The sequence below is a fragment of the Amphiprion ocellaris genome, chromosome 21 (assembly GCF_022539595.1).
Source record: "Amphiprion ocellaris isolate individual 3 ecotype Okinawa chromosome 21, ASM2253959v1, whole genome shotgun sequence".
Taxonomy (NCBI): domain Eukaryota; kingdom Metazoa; phylum Chordata; class Actinopteri; family Pomacentridae; genus Amphiprion; species Amphiprion ocellaris.
In genome coordinates, this window is record NC_072786.1 from 1,183,387 (window position 1) to 1,200,437 (window position 17,051).

The window sequence follows — 17,051 nt, forward strand, 5'->3', positions numbered from 1 at the left end:
CACGGTGGTGGCGGCTTCATGATGTGAAGCACGGTGGTGGCAGCATCATGATGTGAAACATGGTGGTGGCGGCATCATGACGTGAAGCATGGTGGTGGCGGCATCATGACGTGAAGCATGGTGGTGGCAGCATCATGATGTGAAGCATGGTGGTCGCGGCATCATGAGTTGAAGCACGGTGGTGGCAGCATCATGTTTAGTAAATCAAATGTTGACGCAGTCATGCAGGATAAAAACCAGTGTTCGCCTGCAGTTCCAGCTGCGACCTGTCGTGTCGCTGCAGCTGCTTTGATCCGCTCCGCCAGTCAGCGCAGAAGAAGAGTTTTAGCGCGGGGAGTTTGATTCAAAGCTAACGGCTACAAACAGTTAGCATCAGCGCGGCTCTGCTCTGTCAGCCCGGTGAGTCTTTTTAGTGATTTTACTGCTAAAATAACCCAAAACCTTCTTATTAATGTCACAGTTTTAGTCTCAGGCGACACTTTAGTTAAAGTTAAAACAACCAAACCGTTAAATCAACTTTATATTTCAGCTCTGACAACTGCTCCGCTCCGAACTTTCAACCAGACTGGGTTAGGAAATCTGCTATTTCTGTGTTTTATTTAGATTTTAGACAAACTTATATTCTATACCAGACTAGTTAATATGTCTAAATAATCAGGAGGATGTGGTGTTGTGTTCGGCTCGTGATTAAAGACGTAAAACTATTAATATTCTACATAATTTACCGTTATAGTTGTGGCTCAGTTATGAAAAACAACCGCACCGGCTAACTACATTTATATATCAGACTTTTAGACGTATTAAGAGATAATTAACAGATGGTGCTGTAAATGCTGTTAATGATAAGAGAAATGTAAAGTGTTTGGTTGATAAAAATGAAATTAGTGAACGTAAATGTCCAGATTTTTAACCGGAGTTCGGTGCAGCTACTCTGAGTTTGGTAAAGTTGGCAAGATATTCACAGATTCGGACTTCCGGCATCAATAACTCATGAGATATACGTTGTAAAAACATAAACAATACCTCTTTCAAATCGCTGTAAACTAGACAATGTGCTACGAGGCCAGTTTTATCAAAAGTCGCTGTCTTTCAAGTTGCAGAAATAGCACTGATGTCTATGAGCAGCTGGCTGTGCAACGAGTGAACAGGGACCGTCTGCAAATAGCAAAACCGCTGCAACAGCGAAGAGAGAAATATTCAATTACTTAACTTTTATACACTGTAGTGTCACCAAATTTACTGCAGCCATCAATTGGCTCCTGCTCTGTTTGTTAGTTTACTTCGTAGAAATGAAGGTTTTGCTTTAATATCTCACTGAAATAAAGTTATAGCTGCAAATATTAACTCTAAAAAGTGGCAGAACTGTGGCAGTTAATATACAAAACACAGAAACACAACTTTATTTCTATTTCCTTCACATTTTACTTTGAGTTCACAGGAAATGACGTCATTACTGTGTCTATAAATCAGTTTTAGTAAATCAATACTTAATCAGTATAACAGTTAACGTTAGCCTGACATGTTTTCTGCGTAATTATGTGTGTTTTAACATGTATAATTAAAAAATAAACATGTATAGTATGAAAAATACCAAAAGAACAGTGTGGAAAATAGAATATTTTAAGTTTTGTTTCGGGTTTTATTTAAATGAAAGTTGTTGTTTTTTTTTTTTTTTTAGCAATAAGTAAGTTTATTTAATACAACATTGCTGTAATAACTCTGTTAGATGAATTTATTAATCCATGGAGGGAAAATAAGTTGTGACACCAGCATTAATATTCAATAAAGAGCTTATTTAGCTCTTTATTATAAGACAATACAGAGTATTAGGGGATAAAGTGAAGGTAAAATCAAATAAAATCATCAAAATATATACAACATAATATAGAAAAAATCAACAGAATATACAAGAGTGAAGATCTTTGGACAAACCAAGACATTAGGGGAAACTAATCCACTTTTTAAAAAAAAAAAAAAAACAACTATTTTCGAGACTATCCTTTCACCAAAGTAAGTGTTTAAATTTCAGTTTTGACATTGTCGTCTTCTTCTTCTTTTTCTTGTTCTTGTTCTTCTTCTTCTTCTTCCAGGAGTCATGGAGGCAACTCAGAGCCGATACGTTCACCTGCTACAGCCAATCAGAGAATTAACCAAAAACTGGGACATCGACCTGGCGTCTGAGCTCAACGACTACTTAGATGAGGTTAAACCTGTTTTTATACGCAGTGAAAAACTGTAATGTTATGGTCACATTATGATGCTAAATTACAGATTTGTGTGGGCAGTATTTATAGTTTTAGTTGGTTTTTATTGTGTTTTTTCTAATGTTTAACTGGTAAATTAAGACTTTTTCTGTGATTTTTACAAGATATTGTCTGTGAAAGTATATTATTTACCTTTTTAAATGATCTTTCTTTCAAATATTAACAAATATCTAAAAAACTATATTTTTCTTTGTTTAAATGATATTAATAAATGAGATTTTATTTATTTCTTTGTGTCTCCAGCTGGATGAGATGTGCATCACCTTCGATGGAGGAAAAACCAGACTGAACTTTGCAGAAGCTGCTCTGCTGATCCAAGGATCAGCCAGCATCTACAGCAAGAAGGTCAGGAAACTCACCTGTTGGTTTACCTGTTGGTCCATCTGTTGGTTCACCTGTTGGTTCACCTGTTGGTCCATCTGTTGGTTCACCTGTTGGTCCACCTGTTGGTCCACCTGTTGATTCACCTGTTGGTTCACCTGTTGGTCCATCTGTTGGTCCACCTGTTGGTTCACCTGTTGGTCCATCTGTTGGTTCACCTGTTGGTTCACCTGTTGGTCCATCTGTTGGTTCACCTGTTGGTTCACCTGTTGGTCCATCTGTTGGTTCACCTGTTGGTTCACCTGTTGGTCCATCTGTTGGTCCACCTGTTGGTTCACCTGTTGGTCCACCTGTTGGTCCATCTGTTGGTTCACCTGTTGGTTCACCTGTTGGTCCACCTGTTGGTCCATCTGTTGGTTCACCTGTCCGTTGGGACTCTAACTGTCTGTCTTGTTTCAGGTGGAGCTGCTGCACAGTCTGGTTTTCCAAACTCTGGAGTTCATCAGCGACAGGAACAGGAAGTACGATGACTTCATTCAGGATAGGTGAGGCGTTCACCTGGTTTCAGTTTCTGATCTTATTTTCTGCCGACAGACGGAACAAACAGGCAGCAGCGTCTCAGGACGACGACAGAGCAACAGATCACCACGACCATGGCAACCAGGACGAAGTAAGAAACCAGGAAAATACAAACTCTGTCTCAAAACTTTATTGAAACGTGTTTTTATCAGAATGTGACGGTGAGACTAGAGTCTGACTCTATTAATAATAAACTCTCACTTGTAGCAGCTAAACTAACAGGTGAATGTTTTACTCTGGTATAAATAACAGTTAATGTGGATCAGAGTTTCCTCAAAGTCCAGAAATATTCAGTTTACTGTCACAGAGGAAAGAAAACTAGAAAATATTCACATTAAAAAGTTTATATAAACTGTTTATATCAATAAAAAATAAATGAAAAAATGTCTGTTTACTTTTTAATGTCTATTGAAGTTTCTTTTAAAAAATAAACATGACCTTTTTTGTTACAATTTTTTTCGTAAATTTTTGAAAAATATTTTTGCCATTTTTTGAATATTTATCAACATTTTTGATTTTTTTTAAATGTTTCTTTATTTTTCCATATTTCTGTTTAGATTTTTAATAATATAAATAATAAATAATGCTTTTGATATGTTTAGATTTGTAAAAAAAAAATATTTAGATGTTTATTTTGATTTGTTTTTTTAAAACATTTTAGATATTTTAAAAAAGATTTTTATTATTTTTATGTTTTAATGGCTTTTTAGTGTTTTTAAATAGCATATAAATTTTAGAATTTTTCTAAAACTTTTAAAAAATATTTCAGTTTTTCCATATTTTTTTATTTTTTGAAAATATTTTTTTATTTTAAATATATTTTTAATAATGTATTTTACTGCTGTTGGTGCATGTTATTATTGATTATTTTTCTGCTCAGTTCATTGTCCAGCTGCGGCATGATGTCACTTCCTGTAGCTGCGGCCTCAAAGCATTCTGGGTAATGTAGACAGCCGCTGACATCATCGTCTGTTTGTCTCCTTCAGTTCAGGCCTCCGAAGCTGCAGGAGTCTGAAAATTCTGAGACTTGTGACTCTAACATGGTGAGTTTATTGATCTGTAACTGACGTCTGATCAGTTTATTGATCTGTAACTGATGTCTGTAACTGATGTCTGATCAGTTTATTGATCTGTAACTGATATCTGATCAGGTTATTGATCTGTAACTGATATCTGATCAGGTTATTGATCTTTGTTCAGATGGTGGAGGTGATTCCTCTTCCTCCTCAGTCTCTGATTCCTCCTGAAACTCGTGAGAAGCAGAAACTTCCTCTGATCAGGTTGGTGTTTTTATTATTGATTAGAATCAAACAGTTTTAAATGTCTGTTAAATTGATCAGATGGCGTCTTCTGATGCCGGTTTATCAGGTTACTTTGGTTTGGGACAGAAAATCATCAAATCCTTGTTTCTGAAAGACGACAAGAAGGAAATTGAAGTATTTACATGCAGCAAGCAGAGATACATGAGTCTGCTGGTTTTCCATTGTTTATTGTTTTTTATTGGTTTTCTATTTTGTGTTGTTTTTTGTTGTTTATTGTTGTTTTCTTTTCATTTTCTGTTGATTTTCCATAGCTTGTTGTTTTTCCATTGATTTTGGTTGTTTTCTGGTGGTTTTTCATTGGTTTTGGTTGTTTTCTTTTGATTTTTGTTGGTTTTCCAGTGTTTATTGTTGTTTTCTGTTAATTTTCTATTAGTTTTCCATTGCTTGCTGGTTTTCTATTGGTTTTCTGTTGGCTTTGGTTGTTTTCATTTTCTGTTGGGTTTCTGTTGTGTTTTTGTTGGTTTTGGTTGTTGTCTGTTGGTTTTACATTGTTTATTATTGTTTTTCTGTCGATTTTTTTTATTTTTTCTTTGGTTGTTTTCTGTTGGCTTTTCAAAGTTTTTGTTCTATTCTATTCTATTGGTATTGCATAGTTTTTTTTTTCAATTCAATTCAATTCAATTCAATTTTATTTATATAGCGCCAATTACAGTCAAATTGTCTCAAGACGCTTTTTTGTTCTCCTCTGTTGGTTTTCCATTGTTTATTGTTAGTTTCTTTTGCTTTTCCATTGGTTTGGGTTGTTTTCTGTTGGTTTTCCAAAGTGTTTGCTTTATTCTGTTAGTTTTTCACAGTTTTTTGTTCTCTTGTGTTGGTTTCTGTTATTCTGAGCTGCTGTGTTTGTGTTGCTTAGTGTGAAAGGCGACATCGTTTGCAGTGTGAAGGACTTCAAGATCAACCTGTTCATCCCCGGAGACGAAGACATGATTCTGCTGAGGCACCGATCGACCGTGGACAGGTTTCTGATGCTGCAGCAGAATTCCACAGAGTTCCACCCGCAGCAGCTGCTCACAGGTAGAAAAACGATTTAGTATTCAGTTTATTCACTCTTTACTGTCTTCAGACACCAGCAGGACCAGCTTCAGTCCACTGATCTACTGAGTTAGAGATACTTTTAGATACTTTTACTGATTAATTCCTGCTTTAGGCCCTTCAGGTTCTTGTTCTTTACCTCCAGAGAGTCGATGTTTGTTGATTTGATCTTTGTTTTAGATGCTGAAGCTCCGGTTGGTGGAGCTGAAGCTGAAGGATTTGAAGCTGAAGATGTTGGAGGTGAAGCTGCAGAGGACTTCATGGATGTGGAGGAACACGTCGACCGACACCAAGGCTCAGTACTGATCTGCTTTTATGTCCTTTGGGCAGATTTCTTCTTCTTTTGTGGAGTTTTTTAGCTAAACTATGAATTAAAAGTTAATTTGTGTCCTGTTTTTTGGTCTCAGGCTCCCAGTGAAGGTCGGATGATCAGAGAGAGACGACAGATTGAAGCCGACAAAAGGAAGAAGATGGACGAGGTTCAACCTGAAGTACGGAAATTAATGTGCTGCTTTGTTCTCAGAATTACAACAAAATAACTTTTCTCTCTGTGTTTCATGTTTTCCTCCACATTATCACCATATTCTCAAAGTAGTAGGACTTTTTTTCCTAATTAATTCATTTAATTTTATGATATTTTTCTAAAATTGCCACTTTCTTTACTTTATTCTCAGAATATTACGACTTCAGCTCCATAAAATTCAAACTTGATGCATAAATTGTAGGTAAATATTTCTCAGAATCTACAACTGTGGTTTTAAAATTTTTGTGTCAGATTTTAGTTTTTTATTATTATACAATTGTAGCTTTATTGCATCAACTAATTTTTAATAATTAGAACTCAGTCGTACAAATGACTTTAGTTTTTTTTTTTACATGTTTGTGTATTTTCTTACAAATTTTTCTTCTAAATTACAACTAAATTCGTCGAATTTCACAACTTGAACTTCAACTTTCTTATAAATTATGGCTGAATTCTTGAAGTTTTTGGTTAAATTGAACATTGGAATTTGTTTTTAGTTACTTTTCTCATATATTGAAACAGTATTTTAATTGATTTTGTTGGTTTTCTTTTGGATTTAATTGTTTTCTGTTGTTTTTATGGTTGATTTTCCTTTTTTTTCTCTCAAATATGTAAACTAAAAAAAATTTTACTTTCTTGTAAAATTAACAGTTTATTTTCTTGTAAATCATGATTTTATTCTTTTAAATGTTCAATTATTAAATTTACTTTAAAAAAATGTTTTAAACTTTTCAAAAATCTGCACCATTATTCTAAAAATCTAGTTGTTTTTTCCTAAAATTCCACCAACAACGTCCACGACTTTTGTCTTTCTGGTAAAATTTCCAAGTAATTTTTAAAAATGTTTTATATTCATCATTTTTAAAAAGTTCTTTTCTTTAAATAATAAGACTTTTCTTCATATTACGGCTTTTTAAAACAGCGGGATTATTCTTAGAGCACTTTTAAAAAAACAGATTTTTCAGGTGTTTTTTAGTGAGAATGTGGGTTGATTTGTGTTTCAGGATGTTTGGACGCTTCATGACGCCTACGCTGTGCTGGACGGAGAAAAAACGATAAAATTAGGTAACTGAAGACTCTGCTGGTCTGACTGTCGTGTTTTATTGTTTGTGTTTTGTTGTATTTTGTGTGTAACGTTGCTGACAGTTTGTGTCAAATGGTCTGAAATTATTTTAATCGTGTCCAAAACGTTACAAAACTTCTCAAAAATGGCTCGAAATGTATTAAAATAGATCCAAAAGAACTTTAGATTTCAACAAAATTACTAGAAATCTGTCCAAAATAACTTGAAACTTGTCCAACATGTCTCAAAGGTCTCTGAATTGACTGAAATGTGTCTGAAATTGCTTGAAAATTTTTCATATTGTCTCCGCTATAAGTCACAACTGACTAAAACTGTTCAAAAATGACGATGCTTGAGACTTGAAAGTTGTAGACAATGATTGAAAATGGTCTGAAATTATTTTAGACCTGTCCAAAATGTCACAAAACCTATCCAGATGGACTCAAAATGTGTTAAAAATATATATAAAACATGTCAAAAATGAATAAAACATATCCAAAATGATTTTAAAGTTTCCCATTATTACCAGAAATTAGTGTAAAATGATTTCAAACTTCTCCCAAATAACTTGAAACTTGTCCAACAGGCTTTTAAAGGTTTTTAAATTGACTCAAGCTGTCCAGAATTACTCAAAACGTTTTAAAAATAGATTAAAACTTGTCCAGAATTGATAAAACCTGTCTGAAATGACTAAACCTTGTCCAAAACATCTCAAAAATGTATCCAAAATGACTAAAACTTGTCCAAAATTATTTAAAATCTGCCCTAAACAACTCAAATATTCCAAGTTTAAGCTGTCCGAGTTGACTAAAACCTGTCCAAAAGACTTGAAACTTGTCCAACATGATGGGAAATGGTCTGAAATTAGATTAAGTGTGTCCAAAATGTCACAAATGTATTAAAAACAGATTTAAAAGATTTAGATTTAAAAACAAAATTAATAAAGCCTGTCTAAAATTTCTTAAAAATTGTTCATAATGTGTCCACAACAACTCAAAATTTGTCCAAAATTAGTAAAAATTTGTCCAAAACCACTCAAATGTCAGAGGTTTAAACTGTCCAGAACGTCTGTGTTTCAGGAAAGTGCTACAAGGTTCCTGATGGTCTGGATGACGGAGGGAAACGTAAAAGAAAAGCAGCTTCTGCTCTGCAGGACTTCAGCAGCTGGATCAGACGAACCTGTAGGTTGAAATCAGTTTAATCTGCCGCAGGTTTCATGTTTACAGAGTCTGATTGTGTTTGTTTGTTTGTTCCAGATGATCCGTCTGAACACAAACTGAAGAATGGACCCAAGTTTACAGGTAACAAGTTAAAAACTGATCTCAAATAAAGCTGAAATGTTGAAGCAGCAACAGAAATGATCAGTTTAGAGTGAAATTATTCTTTATTGTTGGTTTTCTGTTGTTTTCCCATTGTTTATTGTTGTTTTCTGTTGGTTTTCCGTTGGTTTGCCTTTGTTTATTGTTGGTTTTCTGTTGGTTTTATTGTTGTTCATTGTTGGTTTTCTGTTGGTTTCCCATTTTTATTGTCGTTTTCTGTTCATATTCTGTTGGTTTTCCATTGTTTGTTGTTGGTTTTTGTTGTTTTTCTGTTGATTTTCCATTGTTTTTTTGTTGGTTTTCTGTTTTTTTTCCATTTTTATTGTTGTTTTCTGTTCATTTTCTGTTGATTTTTGCATAGTTTGTTGGTTGTCTGTTGTTTTTTCTTAAATCTGAATATAAGGAAAGAAAAGGAGGAAAGCTTATTAGTTTATGTAAGAATTAAAGAGTTTCCTTAATGTTAAATTAAAACTTCTTGTTCTTTCAGACCTGAACTACATTTATTTGAACACAATGGAACAAAGACTGAAGACTCAGAGGAGGATCAACAGAAGGGCGGTAAGAGAAAGTTGATTTCTCCTCACTTTGTTCATTTTTTAAACTAGTTTTACACTGTTCCACCTTAACAGCTCTGATTCTTGACTCACACATTTATTTGCCTTTTACACAAGAAAACAAAGCTTTCTTTTTTCCAAAATCCTCTGAAATATTTGGAAACTTGCCCAAAATGAATCACAAATTGACAGAAACTTGTTCAAATGAGGTAGAATTGATCAAAATGACTTAAAATTTGTCCAAAATTGCTTAAAACCTCTAAAAAAAATGACTCCAAACCTGTCCTAAGGGATTGAAAATTGGTTCAGAATTACTTATAACCTTCCAAAAGTTGTCAGAAATTTGTTCAAACTGGGCTAAAATCATTCCGATTGAGAGTTAATTTCTCCAAAAAAAGGTCTAAATGAATGACAAAGCTTGTCTAAAATGACTCGGAGCCTGTACAAAATTACACAGAAGTTGTCAGAAATGTGTTCAAAATGATTCAAATTGTTCAGATTGACTCAAAGGTTTTGTGTTTCACTGAACAGACGTGACATATAGCTGTTTTACACGATATTTTATATCAAAAATTATCAAATGAATCACAAAATTTGTTCCAAAATGACAAAATGTCCACAAATTTGCTCAGAAAAAGTAAAACAAAAAAAGACCCAAACTGATTTGTAACGGCGTTAAAACTGTTCAAGATTACCTTAAAATGTATTTACATTTATTTAAATTTTTCTGAAAACTGTCTAAAATGACTCAAAACTTCACCAAAATGACTTGATAATTGTCTAAACATGGTCCAAAGTGAGTTGAAATTGTTCTGAACAGCTCAGATTTTAGTTTTTCTTTAAACATATTTGACATAAATCAGTTTAATGTGTTGGTTTACGTTGGTCTGAACCTGTTGATGTTTCAGGGTTTGGTGGTTTCTGACGACGACATGAGGAGGACGTTCCTGCAGAGGGAGGGGGCAGGGCTAAATGACCAGGGGGAGGAGCCTGTGGACAGGTTCATATCACCTGACCTGCCAGGTAACCGTCACACATTTACCTGAGAAGATGATTCCTTCACTGCACATGCTCAGTAGAGAGTACCTGCTGGCTCTGCCCACATTTTCACTTGACTTTACGTTATGGTGATTTTCATTACTAAAAAATTGTCCAAAATGACTCAAATTTTGTCCTAATTGAACGTAAAAAATTTCAGAACGACTCAACTTTTGAGTTTCACTGAAAAGATTTCACATTAATCTGTTTTATGTGACAAAAGAAATGACAAAACTTGTCCAAAATGACAGAAGTTTTGAATGAATGACTGGGCCAAAATGACTTTAAAATAGTCAGAAATGGTTCAAAATGAGTTGAAACGGTTCAATATGGCTGAAAAAATGGTTCACAATTACTTGAAATTTGTCCAAACTACATTTAGAATGTTTAGAATGACTCAGCTTTTGAATTTCACTGAAAAGATTTGACATAAATCGTTCCATATGTTAATTTCTCCCCCAAAAATGACAAAATGAATAATAAAAACTGTCCAAAATGACAGAAAATGTGACTTGAAATAGTCAAAAATGCTCTGAAATGAGTTAGAATCGTCCAAAATGACAGAAATTTTGTCCTAAATAAATTGAAACCTGGAAAAATTACTTTAAAATAATCAAAAATGCTTTCAGAATTATCTGAAATGGATTAAAATGACTCAAAATTTGTCTAAAATACATTTAAAATGTTCAATATTGACTTAGTGAGTTTATTGAGTTTGTTGCTGATTTAAATGAATGTCCCACAGGTGGAGACGACGATAACTTTGATAACTTGGAGGTTTTTCCTGACGAAGGTGACGGAGGAGCAGACTTTATTTCTCCTGGTAAAACTGATGCTGTCTGATTAAAACTTTATTAAAGAATCAATATGGTCAATAAGTTAAACGAGTTTCATTTTTTGTCTGTAGAAGCTCAGAGAGACGAGCTGAGTTATGAAGATCTGGTGATGCTGCGAGTGGTAAGAGATCAATGATGTTACTGATATGTCTGCTGACATTATAATGTTTTAATTATTGTATTTAGAGTGATTTAAATTAGAGTTTAGATGTTTGACATCATAGAAAGTTTGACAAGTTAGATTTGAAATTATTATGTCATGATGAAGCACGGTGGTGGCAGCATCATGATTAAAGCACGGTGGTGGCAGCATCATCATGACTTTAACACTTCCTGTTCTCCGTGGTGCGTTCAGGAGCAGCTGGTGGCCAACAGTCAGGCCTACACTCAGGAAACGGCTCTCTCCCGACGGGTCAAAGACTGGGAGGAGAAGATCCGACCTCATCTGCAGCTGCAGGTAAACCTGCTGGAAACCGGTTCAGACTGGTCGCCTGTCTCAGTTCGAACCACCTGTCCTCTGACATCACTTCCTGTTCCTGCAGGAGGAGCGTCCGACGTTTGACATCCACGACTACGGAGATCGAGTGGTAGAGTCTCTGGGCGCCATCAGCCATCGGAGGTTCTTCTCCTCCATCGTTCATGGTTTGGATCCAACAGAGGTCTGCAGGTTCCTGCTGGCGTCACTACAGCTGGTAAAACACAGCAAAATGACACAAAATTCACATGAAAAAGATCCAAATAACCACAAAAAGATTCAAAATCTCAACAAAAACACTTCAAAAAGCCTCAAAATTGCCACCAATGACGCAAAAATAACCACAAAAAGAAACAAAATCACCACAAACATGTGTAAAATCTATCCAAAAAGATGTAAAATAACCACAAAATGACTCACAATCTCCACAAATGACGCAAAATCACCTCAAAATGACAAGAAATCACCATGAAACGCTGCAAAATCACTTCATAAAGATGAAAACTCACCATATACCACCAATCAAAATTACCACGAAAAAACACTGCATACAAGCACAAAAAGACACAAAAGCATACAAAATCACCACAAAAAATACCAAAATCACCCAAAACAGGTGAAATTGCGACAAAAACTCAAATTTGGCACCAAAAAAAAATCAACCAAATAGGACTAAAATTCCTTCCTGACCTCCTCAGGACCATCTGGTTATTCATCTCCGGTATCTTTATCAATGATCAGAGTTCTACCTTGATACTGGGAATATCTCCAGAGTTCCAGGTCCTCGAAGTCCATAGAGGAGAACGTCTCCTGGAGAAAGTTCTGTCCAGTTGTCGGTAGGTCTACTCTAGAACTTTCTCCAGTTGTCAGTAGATCTACTCTAGAACTTTCTCCAGGGGACGTTCTCCTTTTCTGCTTCCAGTCTTTAAGTTTAGTCTCACTTAGAACATTCTAGAACCTTGAAATCCATAGAGGTGGGTCCAGATTTATCACTGTTTGATGGACTTTTTCCATCATTTCTTAGCCTCAGAACTTGCTGATTATTGATTATTGACGGGTGTTTCCTGCAGGCCAACGACTTGACGGTGCAGATCGACAGCGCTGCAGGACTCGAGGACAGTTTGGACACGATGAGTTTGATTCTCCTCAGCACTCAGAGAGCGACAGACCGGTTCAAGACTGACCGACTCCAGCTGAAGATCAGTGATCCTGCTGCTCCTTCATTCAGGCCTGTTGACCTGTAATCCTCAACTAAAATCATGCTGTTTGTCTCCATGGGACCTCCTCAGTCGTCCTATAATCTTTTTAAATATCAATATTTTTAATAAACATCCATGTTTGCAAGAGCTGTGTGGCTCTTTATAAAAACACTTTCCAAAGGTTGTATGTTTGTTTTATTTCCCGTCTTTAAATTTAGGACATCAGATAATCTGGAAACTGAAATTTCCACAAAAACTCACCAAAGTAGAAAATATGCATCGTTATCTTGTATTTATTCAGTTTCTCACAATTCTGATTTAATTTAACAGGTAAGGTCGGAGATGGTGAGTAGAAATGATTTTCTTTTTTCAACAAAGTACTTTGAAAAAATAAATATCTGAACAGACACACTTTTATGGAAACAGGAGGTTTAAAGTTGCCATACTTCCTTAGATATCTTTGGAAAACCATTTTGAAACTACGGAAGTTCGATGGAAATAACTTTTTTCTCATATGAAGCATCATGATGTGAAGCATGGTGGTGGCAGCATCATGATGCGAAGCATGGTGGTGGCAGCATCATGACATCATGACTTTTTCACATTTTATTTCACCCATAATCAGTAATTATTTGATCTACAGGAAAAATTTTAAGTTTCAGGTTTTTGTCTTCAATAGTTCCTATAAATATTGTTCAGACTCAGATTTTAATATGAATTTTAATATGAATAAAGGAAAAAGTCGATTTTCAAAACAATTTTACAACAAATTTACAATTTATTGGAGTAAAAAGAGTCAAACAGAGACGTCATCAGAGTTCGAGGCAAAGCTTCTGTTCCTCCTTTGAAAACTTTACATTTCATCTTTTTATATCACATTATGATGTAAAGTTCATCACTTGGTTGCATTTTTTTTTTACTAGATTTTACACCCTAGTAAATCATGAGGACATTTTTGCCGTTATTTTTTTGCTCTTCTCAGACACTGATTTTCTGCTGTTCAGAAAAGACCTCCAGAGCTGCTGCTCTCTCACCTTCTTCAACCAACTGTTCATCTGAACTCCTTCACACTGAGACTGACGGATTCATTTTAACGTTTTTGCTCAAAAATAACTTAAAAGACACTTTAAATCTGTCTTTCAACGGCAATAGCAGGTTTGTTTTCTCAAAGCTGAGGAGAACATGTAGGTCTCTGGTTGTAGGTCCGGACGGAGCTGCTGATGTGGTTCCTGACGTTCCCTAAACAGACATGAACTTATACAGAAACAAGAGGTATCCGTTTTAAGAAATATAATTTTCTTAGTTTTATTTGAAAGTTCAATGAAAGTAAGTTTTTCCTTAATTTGCAATCCAGTTTTTCATGTTTAGTGGACCGCAAACGCAGCATCACGATGAAGCACGGTCGTGGCAGCATCATGATGAAGTTCTCTGGTTTTGGATCCTGTTCTAGCTGTCGATGTTGTTCCCGGTGGTTCTCCAGTTTCAGATCTTGACATAGCCGTTGATGCGGTTCTTGACGCTCTCTGCGATCTGCTCCTGGTTCTTCATGCGGTTGTAATAGTCCACGAACAGCCCGTCCGGACTGATCAAGTAGATCAGAATCGTGTGATCCACGATGTAGTCTCCGTCCTCGTCCTTGGGCCCAGCGCTGGCGTACACTCTGTAGTCCCGCCCCGCATGTTTCACCTCCTCCAGTGTACCCGTCAGTCCGATCATCCGGGGGTGGAAGTCCTGCACGTACCGGGCCAGCGCTGCCACGTCGTCCCGCTCTGGGTCCACGGTGATGAAGAGCGGCTGGACCGGCGGCAGCGACTTGTCCTGGTCCAGAGATGCCACCACGGCGCTGAGCTTGTCCAGCTCGTCTGGGCAGATGTCTGGGCAGTGGGTGAAGCCGAAGTACAGCAGAACCCAGCTGCCCAGGAAGTCCTGCTTGGTCCGGCGCCGGCCATGGTGGTCCAGCAGGCTGAAGGTGCCCTGGCCTAGCGCCACCTGTCGCAGCTGCTCCACACGCTGCCGCCGCAACTTCTGCTGCTTCTCCCAGCTCACGTACCGCCAGGCAGCCATGATGCCGCCACCGAACAGCAGCATGATGAGCAGCCGAGTCCGAAGCTTCAGTTTAGCCGCCGACGCTGAATCCCGACCCTGAGACCTGAAGCGGACCTGCTGAGGACCAACATCCCGCCGGGTTGGACGGACCGCCGAGCTCAGAGACGATGACGACACAAACGTCCTCAGGAGTCGTCCTCGCAGATCTCCCAGAATGCAGCGCAGCGCCAACATGGCCGACGTCCTGCTGCAACACAGACAGAAGAGGAAGTGAGACGACGTTCACTCTGCAGGTTTTAATCTAAACCTTTTACGATCATGAAGCCCAGAAATATTCATGATATGATAATTAAAGATGCAACTACTTTACATTTTAATTATTATCTGGATGAATAGATCAGCTGTTTGTCGCTAAAATCTCAGAAAATGGTGAAAAATATGGGGGAAAAAAACCCAATTTGGTCGCCCAGATAGCTCAATTTGCACATAATCAGGGATTATAGTCCCAGCGCAGTAGTCATGGGCTAATGTACCTCGTTTTTTTAGCTAAATTTAGCTTGACTTAGGCTAACATACCTCGTTTATTTAGCTAATCTTAGCATGACTTCAGCTAACATACCTCGTTTTAGCTAAACTTAGCTTGACTTAGGCTAACATACCTCGTTTATTTAGCTAATCTTAGCTTGACTTCAGCTAACATACCTCGTTTTAGCTAAACTTAGCTTGACTTAGCCTAACGTACCTTTTATTTTTTAAGCTAAATTTAGCTGGACTTAGCTAAATATAAACTAACACAGTCTGATATAGAACACTAAAATGTCCGAATGTCAGAAACCATCGTTGTAAAACACTCTAAAGCAACACTATTAAAATTAATCAGAAAAGCGATTTGGTTTAATTTTGACCCCTTCGGGCTTCCATATATCCCTAATGTGTTGTAACCAACCTCCGCCATCTTGGCTCTAAATTTAAACAGTTTCCTTCGCTGGGTGATAATAAATCCACTTTCAGTGACTTTAAACCCGCCTGACATCGACATGAACCCTCCTGTCCTGCTGCCCAGACCTCCGCCTGCTGCTCAGGTGAGTTTAGAAACGTCTTTAACATTAAAAAAGTTGAATTTAGCCGCTGGGAAGCTAACGGTCTGTGGGAGCTAACGTTAGCAGTTAGCCGCGGTGCTAACGGCTTTAGCTCCAGTTACTTCCGCATCAAATTGAGAGTTTCAGGTAAAGAAATCAGCTGTTAACTCACCTGTTCAGGTACAAACACGCACCGGAGCTCCGCGGTCACACGCCGGTCAGTTTACATCACAGCACCGGATTTACTTTAACCGAATCCGGTAAGCAGATTCGACACGAACCGGAAGAAGAACTCATGAATCCTGATCATCAGAAAATCAATAAAACATATATTTATTGTTTCTCTACATATTAAACTGCATGTAAGGAGACAAATCTCTTATAATTAGCCAGAATGCTTTTCTTTTTTTCTTGGATCTGTTCGATTACTATCAGCAGATTCATGCCTTTTTCACTTTTCACAATAAAACTTAAACAAATATAAAAGATTTAACTGTAATCTTCAGTCTTTATGTAAATAAATAAAATACAAACAATAGCAAAACCAAATGAATGCTAATGACAGACGCGAGGAAATGGGTTTATTTCAGAAACTGTTGGAAAATAGAGTTTATGGAACTTTATTTTGAAAACATCTAATATAATTCAAGGTGGGTTTGTTAATAAAGTTATTAAATATTACAAAAAATAAATTAATTCTAATAAATAAAATGTGACAGATAAAAACTGACAGCAAAATGTAAATAAAAAAATGATAAAAATAAGTCATTTTATTCTATGTACATGGATTCATAATAAATACTATTTTAAATGTATTTTTATATATTTTAGATTTAAAATATTTCAAAAAATCACATTCAACTGATAACAGAGAATAAACTGTGAAACCTGTAAAATAACTATAAATGAATTTCCTCAGAAATACCAGCACATATATATTTGAAATATAAACATACAGTAATATAATAAAGTCATAAAATTATTGATTAATTTGTTAATGTTCTAAAGTATAACTGACACCTGATTTATATTTATACTAATAACAAGAATATTTTTTCTATAATAGTTATTAAAATATGCTAGTTGTGTAAAAGAGGAATAAAAATCAATTCATAAAAATGAAACGCTAAGATGTTCTTCTTTATACTCAAAAGTAGAGAAAATGTTCAAATATTCAGATTTCAGCTTCCAGATGTGGAAAATTTCCTGTTTTTCTTTGTGCTTTTCACATTTTTTACAAAGATATTTTTAATTATTTGGAGTTTTTTTAAACTAATAAACACACTGATGCTGTTTTTTCTGAACAATTTTCTAAAACTGTTATTATTATTATTATTATTATTATTATTATTATTATTATTATTATTATTATTATTATTATTATTATTATTATTATCATCA

The 17,051-nt window shown here is 35.9% G+C and overlaps 2 protein-coding genes across 3 annotated transcripts; one reads left to right on the forward strand and one right to left on the reverse strand.

The window, feature by feature from the left end:
* Positions 1-286: 286 nt before the first annotated feature.
* Positions 287-12,699, forward strand: ncaph2 (non-SMC condensin II complex, subunit H2). The gene is made up of 20 exons (XM_055006603.1): positions 287-399; positions 2,091-2,203; positions 2,508-2,609; positions 3,045-3,106; positions 3,180-3,255; positions 4,151-4,207; positions 4,365-4,444; positions 5,340-5,500; positions 5,699-5,817; positions 5,926-6,009; positions 7,046-7,106; positions 8,184-8,285; positions 8,361-8,405; positions 8,911-8,981; positions 9,886-10,000; positions 10,761-10,838; positions 10,923-10,972; positions 11,207-11,308; positions 11,394-11,543; positions 12,397-12,699. The coding sequence occupies exons 2-20, from the start codon at positions 2,096-2,098 to the stop codon at positions 12,568-12,570; spliced, it is 1,797 nt and encodes a 598-aa protein (XP_054862578.1). The 5' UTR covers positions 287-399; positions 2,091-2,095; the 3' UTR covers positions 12,571-12,699.
* Positions 12,700-12,800: 101 nt separating this feature from the next.
* LOC111562828 (protein SCO2 homolog, mitochondrial) lies at positions 12,801-15,951 on the reverse strand. Of its 2 annotated transcripts, none has more exons than XM_023261568.3 (2): positions 15,823-15,951; positions 12,801-14,818 (listed from the first exon to the last, which is right to left on the reverse strand). In XM_023261568.3, exon 2 carries the CDS (start codon positions 14,803-14,805, stop codon positions 14,008-14,010), a length of 798 nt encoding a protein of 265 aa, XP_023117336.1. In that variant the 5' UTR covers positions 14,806-14,818; positions 15,823-15,951; the 3' UTR covers positions 12,801-14,007. The 2 variants fall into 2 exon arrangements, with proteins under 2 accessions (XP_023117336.1, XP_023117337.1); XM_023261569.3 differs by having other exon boundaries at positions 12,801-14,815; positions 15,823-15,902.
* Positions 15,952-17,051: the final 1,100 nt, after the last annotated feature.